We start from the raw sequence: 16408 nt of genomic DNA, 5'->3' as shown, positions 1-16408 counted from the left end.
TTTGGGTGATTTAAACTCATAATAGTAAAGCCTTTAACCTGATGTGATTCTGTTTAAAGGTGTTAAGTCTCTTGGAAGTTTGAAGGAACATTTTGAGGGATTTTTCACTGTTGCAATATTTTCTGAGTTATCTTTGAAGTAAGGGTGTTAAGAGATCCAATGTTTATTTAAGATGTTAAGTTGAGTTCAGGGAATAAACATTGTTTTGTGTTTAAAAACCCACGTGTCCATTATTGTAATCCCATACCTAGGGAACAAGCCGTGTGCTAGGAAAAGCAGCAAATACATTAAAGGGAGAGGTTGGTTGAACTCCATGATACATTTTGGTGTTCTGAAAATGCCTCTCCCAGTTAAATTGAGGGTGGTCCATCACTAATGTGATTTGGTCTTATTTGCCTGATCAGACCATCTGCTTTCACCGCAACCCAATTGGAGGTTCCAGGAATACAATTTTAGCTTGTTAACAAAAAGAAGATAGGTCATAACATCTTATTCCAACTGATATTCCACCCACAGTAGTAGCGAGAAATGCTTTGTTATTCATGAATCTGAGGTTGAGTGCTTTTAATCAGCAGCATGAAAATAAGAACATGAGCAAAGTCCTTTGCTATTTCAATCTCCAGAGAAGATGATAGTTGCTATTTTAGAACACCTTGAACTATTATTTTAAATTTAAAACTTTCATGGTCTCAATCTGGTAGTGGTTAATCCAGACTTTTGAAAGGATATCTGTATTCTTTCAACTATTTTAAAGGAAGATTAACCATTTGGCATCATCATCATTTACATATTCTTGACTTGCATCTGTCTTGATCTCTCCTTCAGAGCACCACGGGGAGAATGCTGCAGATGATGGGAGCACTCAATGTGCAGACAATGCCCATCATAATGTGTTGAAAGAGCATTTAACACTTGTGGAACAGAACCACCAGGTAACATCATAAATTGCAGCTTAATCTGTTTCAGCAAAATGTATTCTGAGCATAAAGCGTTAGCCCACCCCTTCATCCCACCTCACTCCAGCTCCACAAAAGGATACAAGATACTTAAGCCCTTTTTGAAATGTATTTGTTACTATAGACATAAAACCAATGCTTCGTTAGCCGCAGTAATTGTTGGAGAAGAGCATCCTCATGCTTTCTCAATCTTTTACTTGTGTTGTTCATCATATCTATTGGTAAGGGCATAGTTTGGGTTTTACTTAGAAACGGAAGATCAAGGTTTATAGTGAAGAACCCTATGAATAGGAGTGAAGGGTTTAATTAAGAAATAGTGGTAGGTGAAACCAAGCCTGAATTTTAAATGCCTGGGCTATCCAGAGGAAGACTGAGGGATGCATGAACATAGAACATAGAACAGTACAACACAGTACAGGCCCTTCAGCCCACGATGTTGTGCCGACCATTTATCTTAATCTAAGATCAACCTAACCTACTCCCCTTCAATTTACTGCTGTCCATGTGCCTGTCTAAGAATCGCTTAAATGTCCCTAATGACTCTGACTCCACCACCTCTGCTGGCAGTGCATTCCACACACCCACCACTCTCTGTGTAAAGAACCTACCTCTGACATCTCCCCTCTACCTTCCTCCAAACACCTTAAAATTATGTCCCCTTGTGACAGCCATTTCTGCCCTGGGGAAAAGTCTCTGGCTATCCACTCTATCCATGCCTCCCATCACTTTGTACACCTCTATCAAGTCACCTCTCTGCCTTCTTCGCTCCAGTGAGAAAAGCCCTAGCTCCCACAACCTTTCTAAGTAAGACTGCCCTCCAGTCCAGGCAGCATCCTGGTAAATCTCCTCTGTACCCTCTCCAAAGCATCCACATCCTTCCTATAATGAGGCGACCAGAACCGGGGACACTATTCCAAGTGTGGTCTAACTAAAGTTTTATAAAGCTGCAGCAAAACCTCGCGGCTCTTAGACTTAATCCCCCTGTTAATGAAAGCCAACACACCATATGCCTTCTTAACAACCCTATCAACCTGGGTGGGAACTTTGAGGGATCTGTGTACGTGGACCCCAAGATCCCTCTGTTCCTCCACACTTCCAAGAATCCTGCCTTTAACCCTGTATTCAGCATTCAAATTCGACCTTCTAAAATGAATCACTTCACATTTACCAATGTTGAACTCCATCTGCCACTTCTCAGCCCAGCTCTGACTCCTGTCAATGTTCTGTTGGAACCTGCAACAATCCTCGACACTATCTACAATTCCACCAACCTTCGTGTCATCGGCAAACTTACCACTTCCTCATCCAAGTCATTTACAAAAACCACAAAGAGCAGAGTTCCCAGAACAGATGCTTGCGGACAGCACTGGTCACTGACCTCCAGGCGGATTACTTTCCATCCACTACCACTCGCTGTCTTTGAAGTTCCGTCATTTTGAGATCTTGGGGGAAAAAATCAGTCAAGAGTAAGACACGATGATTTCAACATGGTGAGGTGGAAGAGCCTGGAGGAGGGAATACTAAAGAAAGTTCAGAGTGCACTGACACGGGGTATAAAATGAAAAGGAAACAATGCAAATGCTGGAGGTCTGAGTTAAAAGAAAATAGAAAAAAGGGCAGCACGGTGCACAGTGGTTAACATTGATGCCTACGGCGCTGAGGACACGGGTTCGAATCCCGACCCTGGGTCACTGTCCGTGTGGAGTTTGCACATTCTCCCCGTGTCTGCGTGGGTTTCACCCCCACAACCCAAAAATGTGCATGTTAGGTGGATTGGCCACACTAAATTGCCCCTTAATTGGAAAAAAATAATTGGGTACTCTAAAACTTTAAGAATGAAAAAGAAAATAGAAAATGCTGGTACGTCCATAAGACCATAAGACAAAGGAGCAGAATTAGGCCACCTTTCCACGTTGTATTCCATCTGGCACTTCTTTGCCCACTCTCCTAGCCTGTCCAAGTCCTTCTGCAGCCCACCTGCTTCCTCAATACTATCTGCCCTGCTACAGATCTTTGTATCATCTGCAAACTTAGCAACAGTACCTTCAGTTCCTTCCTCCAGATCATTAATGTATATTGTGAAAAGTTGTGGTCCCAGCACTGACCCCTGAGATACACCACTAGTCACCGGCTGCCATCCAGAAAAAGACCCACTCTCTGCCTTCTGCCAGTCAGCCAATCCTCTATTCATGCCAGTCATCACCTTTAAAGAGAAAACAATAGTTGCTATTTAGGTGTGTGTCCTTGTGACTGAATATTGCCTTTAAACAAAGAACAAAGAAATGTACAGCACAGGAACAGGCCCTTCGGACCTCCAAGCCCGTGCCGACCATGCTGCCCGACTAAACTACAATCTTCTACACTTCCTGGGTCCGTATCCCTCTATTCCCATCCTATTCATGTATTTGTCAAGATGCCCCTTAAATGTCACTATCGTCCCTGCTTCCACCACCTCCTCCGGTAGCGAGTTCCAGGCACCCACTACCCTCTGTGTAAAAAAACCTGCCTCGTACATCTACTCTGAACCTTGCCCCTCTCACCTTAAACCTATGCCCCCGAGTAATTGACACCTCTACCCTGGAGAAAAGCCTCTGATTATCCACTCTGTCTATGCCCCTCATAATTTTGTAGACCTCTATCAGGTCGCCCGTCAACCTCCGGCGTTCCAGTGAGAACAAACCGAGTTTATTCAACCGCTCCTCATAGCTAATGCCCTCCATACCAGGCAACATTCTGGTAAATCTCTTCTGCACCCTCTCTAAAGCCTCCACATCCTCTGGTAGTGTGGCGACCAGTCTTGAACACTATACTCCAAGTGTGGCCTAACTAAGGTTCTATACTGCTGCAACATGACTTGCCAATTCTTATACTCAATGCCCCGGCCAATGAAGGCAAGCATGCCATATGCCTTCTTGACTACCTTCTCCACCTGTGTTGCCCCTTTCAGTGACCTGTGGACCTGTACTCCTAGATCTCTCTGACTTTCAATATTCTTGAGGGTTCTACCATTCACTGTATATTCCCTACCTGCATTAGACCTTCCAAAATGCATGACCTCACATTTGTCCGGATTAAACTCCATCTGCCATCTCTCCGCCCAAGTCTCCAAACAAACTAAATCCTGCTGTATCCTCTGACAGTCGTCATCGCTATCCGCAATTCCACTAACCTTTGTGTCGTCTGCAAACTTACTAATCAGACCAGTTACATTTTCCTCCAAATCATTTATATATACTGCAAAGAGCAAAGGTCCCAGCACTGATCCCTGTGGAACACCACTGGTCACAGCCCTCCAATTAGAAAAGCATCCTTCCATTGCTACTCTCTGCCTTCTATGACCTAGTCAGTTCTGTATCCACCTTGCCAGCTCACTTCTGATCCCATGTAACTTCACCTTTTGTACTAGTCTACCATGAGGGATCTTGTCAAAGGCCTTACTGAAGTCCATATAGACAACATCCACTGCCCTACCTGCATCAATCATCTTTGTGACTTACTCGAAAAACTATCAAGTTAGTGAGACACGACCTCCCCTTCACAAAACCATGCTGCATCTCTCTAATACGTCCATTTGCTTCCAAATGGGAGTAGATCCTGTCTCGAAGAATTCTCTCCAGTAATTTCCCTACCACTGAAGTAAGGCTCACCGGCCTGTAGTTCCCTGGATTATCCTTGCTACCCTTCTTAAACAGAGGAACAACATTGGCTATTCTCCAGTCCTCCGGGACATCACCTGATGCCAGTGAGGATCCAAAGATTTCTGTCAAGGCCTCAGAAATTTCCTCTCCAGCCTCCTTCAGTATTCTGGGGTAGATCCCATCAGGCCCTGGGGACTTATCTACCTTAATATTTTTTAAGACGCCCAACACCTCGTCTTTTTGGATCTCAATGTGACCCAGGCTATCTACACACCCTTCTCCAGACTCAACATCTACCAATTCCTTCTCTTTGGTGAATACTGATGCAAAGTATTCATTTAGTACCTCGCCCATTTCCTCTGGCTCCACACATGGATTCCCTTGCCTATCCTTCAGTGGGCCAACCCTTTCCCTGGCTACCCTCTTGCTTTTTATGTACGTGTAAAAAGCCTTGGGATTTTCCTTAACCCTATTTGCCAATGACTTTTCGTGACCCCTTCTAGCCCTCCTGACTCCTTGCTTAAGTTCCTTCCTACTTTCCTTATATTCCACACAGGCTTCGTCTGTTCCCAGCCTTTTAGCCCTGACAAATGCCTCCTTTTTCTTTTTGACGAGGCCTACAATATCTCTCGTTATCCAAGGTTCCCGAAAATTGCCGTATTTATCTTTCTTCCTCACAGGAACATGCCGGTCCTGAATTCCTTTCAACTAACACTTGAAAGCCTCCCACATGTCAGATGTTGATTTGCCCTCAAACATCCGCCCCCAATCTAGGTTCTTCAGTTCCCGCCTAATATTGTTATAATTAGCCTTCCCCCAATTTAGCACATTCACCCTAGGACCACGCTTATCCTTGTCCACCAGCACTTTAAAACTTACTGAATTGTGGTCACTGTTCCCGAAATGCTCACCTACTGAAACTTCTACCACCTGGCCGGGCTCATTCCCCAATACCAGGTCCAGTACCGCCCCTTCCCTAGTTGGACTGTCTACATATTGTTTTAAGAAGCCCTCCTGGATGCTCCTTACAAACTCTGCCCCGTCTAAGCCCCTGGCACTAAGTGAGTCCCAGTCAATATTGGGGATGTTGAAGTCTCCCATCACCACAACCCTGTTGTTTTTACTCTTTTCCAAAATCTGTCTACCTATCTGCTCCTCTATCTCCCGCTGGCTGTTGGGAGGCCTGTAGTAAACACCCAACATTGTGACTGCACCCTTCTTATTCCTGATCTCTACCCATATAGCCTCACTGCCCTCTGAGGTGTCCTCCCGTAGTACAGCTGTGATATTCTCCCTTTTTTGTTATTAAATATTTTTATTGAAAATTTTTGGTCAACCAACACAGTACATTGTGCATCCTTTACACAATATTATAACAACACAAATAACAATGACCTATTTTATAAACAAAAAATGAATAAATAATAAATAACAAAAATGAAAACTAGCCCTAATTGGCAACTGCCTTGTCACAAGTAACACTCTCCAAAAATATAATTTAACAGTCCAATATATAATTATCTGTAGCAACAACCTATACATACTATACAGTATATATTAACAACCCTGAGAGTCCTTCTGGTTCCTCCTCCCCCCCCCCCCCCCCCCCCGATCCTGGGCTGCACCTGCTGCCTTCTTTTTTCCATTCCGTCTATCTTTCTGCGAGGTATTCGACGAACGGTTGCCACCGCCTGGTGAACCCTTGAGCCGACCCCCTTAGGACGAACTTAATCCGCTCTAGCTTTATAAACCCCGCCATGTCATTTATCCAGGTCTCCACCCCCGGGGGCTTGGCTTCTTTCCACATTAGCAATATCCTGCGCCGGGCTACTAGGGACGCAAAGGCCAAAACATCGGCCTCTCTCGCCTCCTGCACTCCCGGCTCTTGTGCAACCCCAAATATAGCCAACCCCCAGCTTGGTTCGACCCAGACTCCTACTACTTTTGAAAGCACCTTTGTCACCCCCATCCAAAACCCCTGTAGTGCCGGGCATGACCAAAACATATGGGTATGATACGCTGGGCTTCTCGAGCACCTCGCACACCTATCCTCCACCCCAAAAAATGTACTGAGCCGTGCTCCAGTCATATGTGCCCTGTGTAATACCTTAAACTGAATCAGGCTTAGCCTGGCACACGAGGACGACGAGTTTACTCTGCTTAGGGCATCTGCCCACAGCCCCTCCTCGATCTCCTCCCCCAGCTCTTCTTCCCATTTCCCTTTTAGTTCATCTACCATAGTCTCCCCTTCGTCCCTCATTTCCCTATATATATCTGACACCTTACCATCCCCCACCCATGTCTTTGAGATCACTCTGTCCTGCACCTCTTGTGTCGGGAGCTGCGGGAATTCCCTCACCTGTTGCCTCGCAAAAGCCCTCAGTTGCATATACCTGAATGCATTCCCTTGGGGCAACCCATATTTCTCGGTCAGCGCTCCCAGACTCGCGAACTTCCCATCCACAAACAGATCTTTCAGTTGCGTTATTCCTGCTCTTTGCCACATTCCATATCCCCCATCCATTCCCCCCGGGGCAAACCTATGATTGTTTCTTATCGGGGACCCCCCCAAGGCTCCAGTCTTTCCCCTATGCCGTCTCCACTGTCCCCAAATCTTCAGTGTAGCCACCACCACCGGGCTTGTGGTGTAGTTCCTCGGTGAGAACGGCAATGGGGCTGTCACCATAGCCTGTAGGCTAGTCCCCCTACAGGACGCCCTCTCTAATCTCTTCCACGCCGCTCCCTCCTCCTCTCCCATCCACTTACTCACCATTGAAATATTAGCGGCCCAATAATACTCACTTAGGCTCGGTAGTGCCAGCCCCCCCCTATCCCTGCTACGCTGTAAGAATCCCTTCCTCACTCTCGGGGTCTTCCCGGCCCACACAAAACCCATGATGCTCTTTTCAATCCTTTTAAAAAAAGGCTTCGTGATCACCACCGGGAGGCACTGAAACACAAAGAGGAATCTCGGGAGGACCACCATCTTAACCGCCTGCACCCTCCCTGCCAGTGACAGGGATACCATATCCCATCTCTTGAAATCCTCCTCCATCTGTTCCACCAACCGCGTTAAATTTGACCTATGCAATGTGCCCCAATTCTTAGCTATCTGGATCCCCAGGTAACAAAAGTCCCTTGTTACCTTCCTCAACAGTAGGTCCTCTATTTCTCTACTCTGCTCCCCTGGATGCACCACAAACAACTCACTTTTCCCCATGTTCAATTTATACCCTGAAAAATCCCCAAACTCCCCAAGTATCCGCATTATTTCTGGCATCCCCTCCGCCGGGTCCGCCACGTATAGTAGCAAATCGTCCGCATACAAAGATACCCGGTGTTCTTCTCCCCTAAGTACTCCCCTCCACTTCTTGGAACCCCTCAACGCTATCGCCAGGGGCTCAATCGCCAGTGCAAACAATAATGGGGACAGAGGGCATCCCTGCCTTGTCCCTCTATGGAGCCGAAAATATGCAGATCCCCGTCCATTCGTGACCACGCTCGCCACTGGGGCCCTATACAACAGCTGCACCCATCTAACATACCCCTCTCCAAAACCAAATCTCCTCAACACCTCCCACAAATAATCCCACTCCACTCTATCAAATGCTTTCTCGGCATCCATCGCCACTACTATCTCCGTTTCTCCCTCTGGTGGGGCCATCATCATTACCCCTAACAACCTCCGTATATTCGTGTTCAGCTGTCTCCCCTTCACAAACCCAGTTTGGTCCTCGTGGACCACCCCCGGGACACATTCCTCTATTCTCATTGCCATTACCTTGGCCAGGATCTTGGCATCTACATTTAGGAGGGAAATAGGTCTATAGGACCCGCATTGTAGCGGGTCCTTTTCCTTCTTTAAGAGAAGCGATATCGTTGCTTCAGACATAGTCGGGGGCAGTTGTCCCCTTTCCTTTGCCTCATTAAAGGTCCTCGTCAGTACCGGGGCGAGCAAGTCCACATATTTTCTATAGAATTCGACTGGGAATCCATCCGGTCCCAGGGCCTTTCCCGCCTGCATGCTCCTAATTCCTTTCACCACTTCTTCTACCTCGATCTGTGCTCCCAGTCCCACCCTTTCCTGCTCTTCCACCTTGGGAAATTCCAGCCGATCCAAGAAGCCCATCATTCTCTCCCTCCCATCCGGGGGTTGAGCTTCATATAATTTTTTATAAAATGTCTTGAACACTCCATTCACTCTCTCCGCTCCCCGCTCCATCTCTCCTTCCTCATCCCTCACTCCCCCTATTTCCCTCGCTGCTCCCCTTTTCCTCAATTGGTGTGCCAGCAACCTGCTCGCCTTCTCCCCATATTCGTACTGTATACCCTGTGCCTTCCTCCATTGTGCCTCTGCAGTGCCCATAGTCAGCAAGTCAAATTCTACATGTAGCCTTTGCCTTTCCCTGTACAGTCCCTCCTCCGGTGCTTCCGCATATTGTCTGTCCACCCTCAAAAGTTCTTGCAGCAACCGCTCCCGTTCCTTACTCTCCTGCTTCCCTTTATGTGCCCTTATTGATATCAGCTCCCCTCTAACCACCGCCTTCAACGCCTCCCAGACCACTCCCACCTGGACCTCCCCATTATCATTGAGTTCCAAGTACCTTTCAATGCACCCCCTCACCCTTAGACACACCCCCTCATCTGCCATTAGTCCCATGTCCATTCTCCAGGGTGGACGCCCTCCTGTTTCCTCCCCTATCTCCAAGTCCACCCAGTGTGGAGCGTGATCCGAAATGGCTATAGCCGTATACTCCGTTCCCCTCACCTTCGGGATCAATGCCCTACCCAGCACAAAAAAGTCTATTCGCGAGTAGACTTTATGGACATAGGAGAAAAACGAGAACTCCCTACTCCTAGGTCTGCTAAATCTCCACGGGTCTCCACCTCCCATCTGCTCCATAAAATCTTTAAGTACCTTGGCTGCTGCCGGCCTCCTTCCAGTCCTGGACTTCGACCTATCCAGCCCTGGTTCCAACACCGTATTAAAATCTCCCCCCATTATCAGCTTTCCCATCTCTAGGTCCGGAATGCGTCCTAGCATCCGCCTCATAAAATTGGCATCATCCCAGTTCGGGGCATATACATTTACCAAAACCACCGTCTCCCCCTGTAGTTTGCCACTCACCATCACGTATCTGCCCCCGTTATCCGCCACTATAGTCTTTGCCTCGAACATTACCCGCTTCCCCGCTAATATAGCCACCCCCCTGTTTTTCGCATCTAGCCCCGAATGGAACACCTGCCCCACCCATCCTTTGCGTAGCCTAACCTGGTCTATCAGTTTCAGGTGCGTTTCCTGTAACATAACCACATCTGCCTTAAGTTTCTTAAGGTGTGCGAGTACCCGTGCCCTCTTTATCGGCCCGTTCAGCCCTTTCACGTTCCACGTGATCAGCCGAGTTGGGGGGCTTCCTACTGTCGATTAGCCATCACCTTTTTCCAGCTCCTCACCCGGTTCCCACGCAGCTGTATCTCCCCCAGGCGGTGCCCCCCCCGCCCATCCTCTCCCATACCAGCTCCCCCCTCTCCCCAGCAGCAGCAACCCAGTAATTCCCCCCTCCCACCCCCCCCCCGCTAGATCCCCTGCTAGCGTAATTACTCCCCCCATGTTGCTCCCAGAAGTTAGCAAACTCTGGCCGACCTCGGCTTCCCCCCGTGACCTCGGCTCGCACCGTGCGACGCCCCCTCCTTCCTGCTTCTCTATTCCCGCCATGATTATCATAGCGCGGGAACCAAGCCCGCGCTTCTCCCTTGGCCCCGCCCCCAATGGCCAACGCCCCATCTCCTCCACCTCCCCTCCTCCCCCCATCACCACCTGTGGGAGAGAGAAAAGTTACCACATCGCAGGATTAGTACATAAAACTCCTCTTTCCCCCCTTTTTAACCCCCCTCTTTGCCCCCCACATTCGCCCCACCACTTTGTTCAAACGTTCTTTTTAATAACCCGCTCATTCCAGTTTTTCTTCCACAATAAAAGTCCACGCTTCATCCGCCGTCTCAAAGTAGTGGTGCCTCCCTCGATGTGTGACCCACAGTCTTGCCGGTTGCAGCATTCCAAATGTTATCTTCTTTTTATGAAGCACCGCCTTGGCCCGATTAAAGCTCGCCCTCCTTCGCCCACCTCCGCACTCCAGTCTTGATAAACGCGGATCACCGCGTTCTCCCATTTACTGCTCCGAGTTTTCTTCGCCCATCTAAGGACCATTTCTCTATCCTTAAAACGGAGGAATCTCACGACTATGGCTCTGGGAATTTCTCCTGCTCTCGGTCCTCGCGCCATCACTCGGTATGCTCCCTCCACCTCCAACGGACCCACCGGGGCCTCCGCTCCCATTAACGAGTGCAGCATCGTGCTCACATATGCCCCGACGTCCGCTCCCTCCACACCTTCAGGAAGACCAAGAATCCTCAGATTGTTCCTCCTTGCGTTGTTTTCCAGTGCCTCCAACCTTTCCACACATCGTTTCTGATGTGCCTCCTGCGTCTCCGTCTTCACCACCAGGCCCTGTATGTCGTCCTCATTCTCGGCTGCCTTTGCCTTCACGACCCGAAGCTCCCGCTCCTGGGTCTTTTGTTCCTCCTTTAGCCCTTCGATCGCCTGTAGTATCGGGGCCAACAGCTCTTTCTTCATTTCCTTTTTGATCTCTTCCACACAGCATTTCAAGAACTCTTGTTGTTCAGGGCCCCATGTTAAACTGCCACCTTCCGACGCCATCTTGGTTTTTGCTTGCCTTCCTTGCCGCTGTTCTGAAGGATCCACTGCAATCCGGCCACTTTCTCCTCCTTTTTCCATCCGTATCCAGGGGGGATTCCCTTCTGGTTTACCGCACAGTGTTTTTAGCCGTCAAAATTGCCGTTGGGGCTCCTATCAAGAGCCCAAAAGTCCGTTTCACCTGGAGCTGCCGAAACGTGCGACTCAGCTGGTCATCGCCGCACCCGGAAGTCCTGTGATATCCTCCCTAACCAGTAGTGTAACTCCGCCACCCCTTTTACATCCCCCTCTATCCCGCCTGAAACATCTAAATCCTGGAACGTTTAGCTGCCAATCCTGCCCTTCCCTCAACCAGGTCTCTGTAATGGCAATAACACCATAGTTCCAAGTACTAATCCAAGCTCTAAGTTCATCTGCCTTACCCGTAATACTTCTTGCATTAAAACATATGCACTTCAGGCCACCAGACCTGCTGTGTTCAGCAACTTCTCCCTGTCTGCTCTGCCTCAGAGCCACACTGTCCCTATTCCCTAGTTCTCCCTCAATGCTCTCACCTTCTGACCTATTGCTCCCGTGCCCACCCCCCTGCCACACTAGTTTAAACCCTCCCGTGTGACACTAGCAAACCTCGCGGCCAGGATATTTATGCCTCTCCAGTTTAGATGCAACCCGTCCTTCTACAGGTCACACCTGCACCGGAAGAGCTCCCAGTGGTCCAGATAACGGAAACCCTCCCTCCTACAGCAGCTGTTTAGCCACGTGTTTAGCTGCTCTATCTTCCTATTTCTAGTCTCACTGGCACGTGGCACAGGGAGTAATCCCGAGATTACAACCCTCGAGGTCCTGTCTTTTAACTTTCTTCCTAACTCCCTGAACTCCTGCTGCAGGATCTCATGCTCCTTCCTGCCTATGTCGTTAGTACCAATATGTACAACGACCTCTGCCTGTTTGCCCTCCCCCTTCAGGATGCCCTCTACCCGTTCGGAGACATCCTGGACCCTGGCACCAGGGAGGCAACATACCATCCTGGAGTCTCTTTCACGTTCACAGAAGCGCCTATCTGTGCCCCTGACTATGGAGTCCCCTTTTACAATTGCTCTTCTGCGCTTTTACCCTCCCTTCTGAACATCAGAGCCAGCCGTGGTGCCACTGCTCTGGCTGCTGCTGTTTTCCCCTGCTCGGCTATCCCCCCCGACAGTATCCAAAGGAGTATACCTCTTCGAGAGGGGGACAACCACAGGGGATTCCTGCACTGACTGCCGGCCCTTTCTGGTGGTCACCCATTTCTGCCTGCACCTTGGGTGTGACCACATTTATATAACTGCTATCTATGACGCTTTCCGCCACCTGCATGCTGCTAAGTGCATCCAATTGCTGCTCCAACCGAACCATGCGGTCTGTGAGGAGTTCCAGTTGGGTGCACTTTCTGCAGATGAAGCCATCCGGGACGCTGGAAGCCTCCCGGACCTGACACATCTCACAGTCAGAGCACTGCACCCCGCTAACTGACATTGCGTCAATTAATTAGTAAATTAAAGTTAAAAGTTAAAATAAAAAATAAAAAGTTACTGTTAACTATCTGTTTCCTTGGTGCAAAGTTGGGGGGAAGGAACCGAGGTTGGGAGGAGGAGTTTTACAACAGGCAGTGGACGGGAGGAGCTGGAGACCTGGGGTGGGGGGTGGGGGGGGGAGGGGGGGAGCTGTGTAAGATTCAGGGTGACTACGGGTAATCCGATTCCTTTTTGTCATTTGTTCATGTAAACATGCGGGTTGGGGGTTGGTGGGTAGATGGGATTGTTGTTATTATGGGGACTGACAGATCTTGCTGATTATTGTTTATTGTTGATGGATGTAAATGTGGGAGAAAATGCGAAAAAGGAGGAGAATTTTTAAAAAAAATTTTTTTTAAACTATCTGTTTCCTCGCACTAGATTTTGACTATAAATGTGAGAGCTAAATATAGTAATCACCGATCTCTGGCTTAGATACCCCTCTAAATTCTAATTAAGTAATTATGTTTAATTAATTACCAATGCTTAATTTTTTATATTTAGTGTAGATTCCCAACCAGCCACTCAGGTCACAGCTTTTCTGTGATGTCACTTCAGTTTCCCCCCCTGCTCCTCCTCCTCCGAACGGCTCCCGAAACTAGGCCGCGATCTTTTGAAATCTCCGCTCCGACTCGCAGCTCCCGCGCTTTTTAAATCTCCGCTCCGACTCGCAGCTCCTGCGCTTTTTAAATCTCTGCTCCGACTCGCAGCTCCCGCGCTTTTTAAATCTCCGCTCCGACTCGCAGCTCCTGCGCTTTTTAAATCTCCGCTCCGACTCGCAGCTCCCGCGCTTTTTAAATCTCCGCTCCGACTCGCAGCTCCCGCGCTTTTTAAATCTCAGCTCTGACTCGCAGCTCCCGTGCTTTTTAAATCTCCGCTCCGACTCGCAGCTCCCGCGCTTTTTAAATCTCCGCTCCGACTCTCAGCTCCTGCTCTTTTTAAATCTCCGCTCCGACTCGCAGCTCCCGCGCTTTTTAAATCTCCGCTCCGACTCGCAGCTCCCGCGCTTTTTAAATCTCAGCTCTGACTCGCAGCTCCCGTGCTTTTTAAATCTCCGCTCCGACTCGCAGCTCCCGCGCTTTTTAAATCTCTGCTCCGACTCGCAGCTCCCGCGCTTTTTAAATCTCCGCTCCGACTCTCAGCTCCTGCTCTTTTTAAATCTCCGCGATAATGCTGCTGAATAGACAGTACGTAAAGGCAGTAAACGAGGTGTACGCCAGGCACCTCCTTGCCACTAGGCGACAACGCCTCGGAGAATCACAAGCCGAATTCCTGCGTACCTTGCAGGTACTCGGCCGGAACTGTGCTTGCCAGGCGGTATCGGCTGTCCAACACGTGGAGCTGCTGATCAGGGACTCCTATGTCACGGGCATTAAATCCAATTGCATCCACCAGCGCTTGCTAGAAGGAGGTACACTCGGCCTCCCAGAGACAGTGCAGCTCTCATACTCGCTGGAAGTGGCTTTCCAGAACATGGAGGCCTACACCTCTGACCACGCGGCACCCCCGTGGACGTCGTGGGCGCCGCCATCACCCGACTCTAGTGCGGTGCAAGCCTGTGCCGTGCAGCAGTCCGCCAACTCCGGAAGCCCGAAATGCTACTTTTGCGCCTAGGGTAAGCACCCCAGACAACGCTGCCCTGCAAGGAATGCGATTTGCAACGGGTGTGGGAGGAAGGGCCACTTCGCCAAAGTCTGCCAGGCCCGACCTGTCCCTAAAGTTCCTAGGCCCAGCAGCGTTGCCTGTTGCCTGTCGGGACCGCCCCCAACTGCCGCGCCACCCGCCATGTGCGATGCCACCCGCCATCTGCGACCCGTGGGGGCTGCCATCTTCGCCGCCATCTTTGATTCCACCTGCCACGTGTGACCCATGGGGGCCGCCATTTTGGAACCAACCCACCGTCTCTCGGGACCCCTGCTCGCCTGGTCGGACGCTGGCCACTGCTACCTCTGACCGGCCCACCCACCACCTTCCAGAGCTCGCCTCCATCACACTCGACCTCATCATCTCATGAAATCCACGATGACCGTCCGGATCAACGGGCACGAGAAGGCCTGCCTCTTCGACTCCAGGGGCACAGACAGCTTTATCCACCCAGGTACGGTAAGGTGCTGCTCCCTCCCAATTTTACCCGTGACCCAAAAAATCTCCCTGGCTTCCGGATCACATTCCGTAGAAATCCGGGGGTACTGTGTCGCGACCCTTTCGGTACAAGGCGTAGAGTACACTAACTTTAAGCTCTACGTCCTCCCCCATCTCTACGCTTCCCTCTACAGCCACCTCCAAAGCCTTACCTTAACGTTCAGTGGACCCCTGCCCCCCCTCACCGTCTGTAGCCTCGCGACCCTTAAGGTCGCCCCACCCTCGCTCTTCGCTAACCTCACCCTGGACTGTAAGCCCGTGGCCACTCGGAGCAGACGATACAACCCGCCTAGCCATCCTTGTCTACATTGTAGAAAACAGAGTCCTAGGACTAGAATCCGACCACATGCGCCTCCTGGAACTTCCCCTCCCCCACTGCCCCAAGGCCCTGAAGAGATGCCTGAGGTTCTTCTCTTATTATGCCCAGTGGGTCCCCAATTATGCAGATAAGGCCCGTCCACTCATTAAATCCACGATTTTTCCCCTGACGGCTGAAGCCCGCCTGGCCTTCAACCGCATCAAGGCAGATATTGCCAAAGCCGCAATGCACGCAGTAGACGAGTCCATTTCGTTCCAGGTGGAGAGCGATGCGTCCGCCTTTGCCCTGGCCGCTACCCTCAACCAGGTGGGCAGGCCCATGGCTTTCTTCTCCCGTATCCTCCATGCCTCCGTAATTCGGCACTCTTCCATCGAAAAGGAAGCCCAAGCCATTGTGGAAGCTGTACGACATTGGCGGCATTACCTGGCCGGCAGGCAATTCACTCCCCTCACTGACCAACGGTCGGTTGCCTTCATGTTTAATAAACCACAGCGGGGCAAGATCAAGAATGACAAGATCCTGAAGTGGAGGATCGAACTCTCCACCTGCAACTACGATATCTTGTGCCGACCTGGGAAGCTCAACAAGCCCCCAGAGGCCCTGTCCCTCGGTACATGGGCCAGCGCACAAGTAGACCAACTTCGGGCCCTCCACAATGACCTCTGTCACCCAGGGGTCACCCGTTTTTTTTTCATTTTATCAAGGCTTGCAACCTGCCTTACTCAATCGAGGCGGTCAGGACCATGACCAGGGACTGCCAGGTCTTTTTTTTTTTACTTTCTAAAAAATTTATTTTTATTCTAAATTTTTCAATAATTTTTTACAAACCACTACAAAAAGAAAAATAACGAAAAGAAAACACAGCAATAAAACAGAAAACAACTTAACCATTTAACAATTTAACAAAACAAGGTGGGGTATCTGCCCTTTACAAATGAAATCCATCCACCGCCCAAACCCTTCCCCCCCCCCCCCCCCCCCCACCCCATCTCGTTTGCTGCTGCTGACCTCCACTTAACATTCCGCGAGCAAGTCAAGGAACGGTTGCCACCGCCCGGAGAACCCCTGCAAGGACCCACGCAAGGCAA

General features: G+C 49.7%; 1 protein-coding gene across 19 annotated transcripts in view; it reads left to right on the top strand.

Annotated features, from left to right (window-relative positions):
* Positions 1–16408, top strand: part of pde4dip (phosphodiesterase 4D interacting protein) — an 888328-nt gene that overhangs the window by 619253 nt on the left and 252667 nt on the right. For all 19 annotated transcript variants that reach the window (XM_072511203.1, XM_072511204.1, XM_072511190.1 and 16 more), the window contains one exon: positions 826–932. In XM_072511203.1, the coding sequence (XP_072367304.1) occupies positions 826–932 (107 nt within the window). The remainder of the gene's footprint in view (positions 1–825; positions 933–16408) is intronic.

The sequence above is a fragment of the Scyliorhinus torazame genome, chromosome 7 (assembly GCF_047496885.1).
Source record: "Scyliorhinus torazame isolate Kashiwa2021f chromosome 7, sScyTor2.1, whole genome shotgun sequence".
Taxonomy (NCBI): domain Eukaryota; kingdom Metazoa; phylum Chordata; class Chondrichthyes; order Carcharhiniformes; family Scyliorhinidae; genus Scyliorhinus; species Scyliorhinus torazame.
Note: the sequence above shows the minus strand (reverse complement) of the source record. Positions and strands in the feature narration are given on the sequence as shown.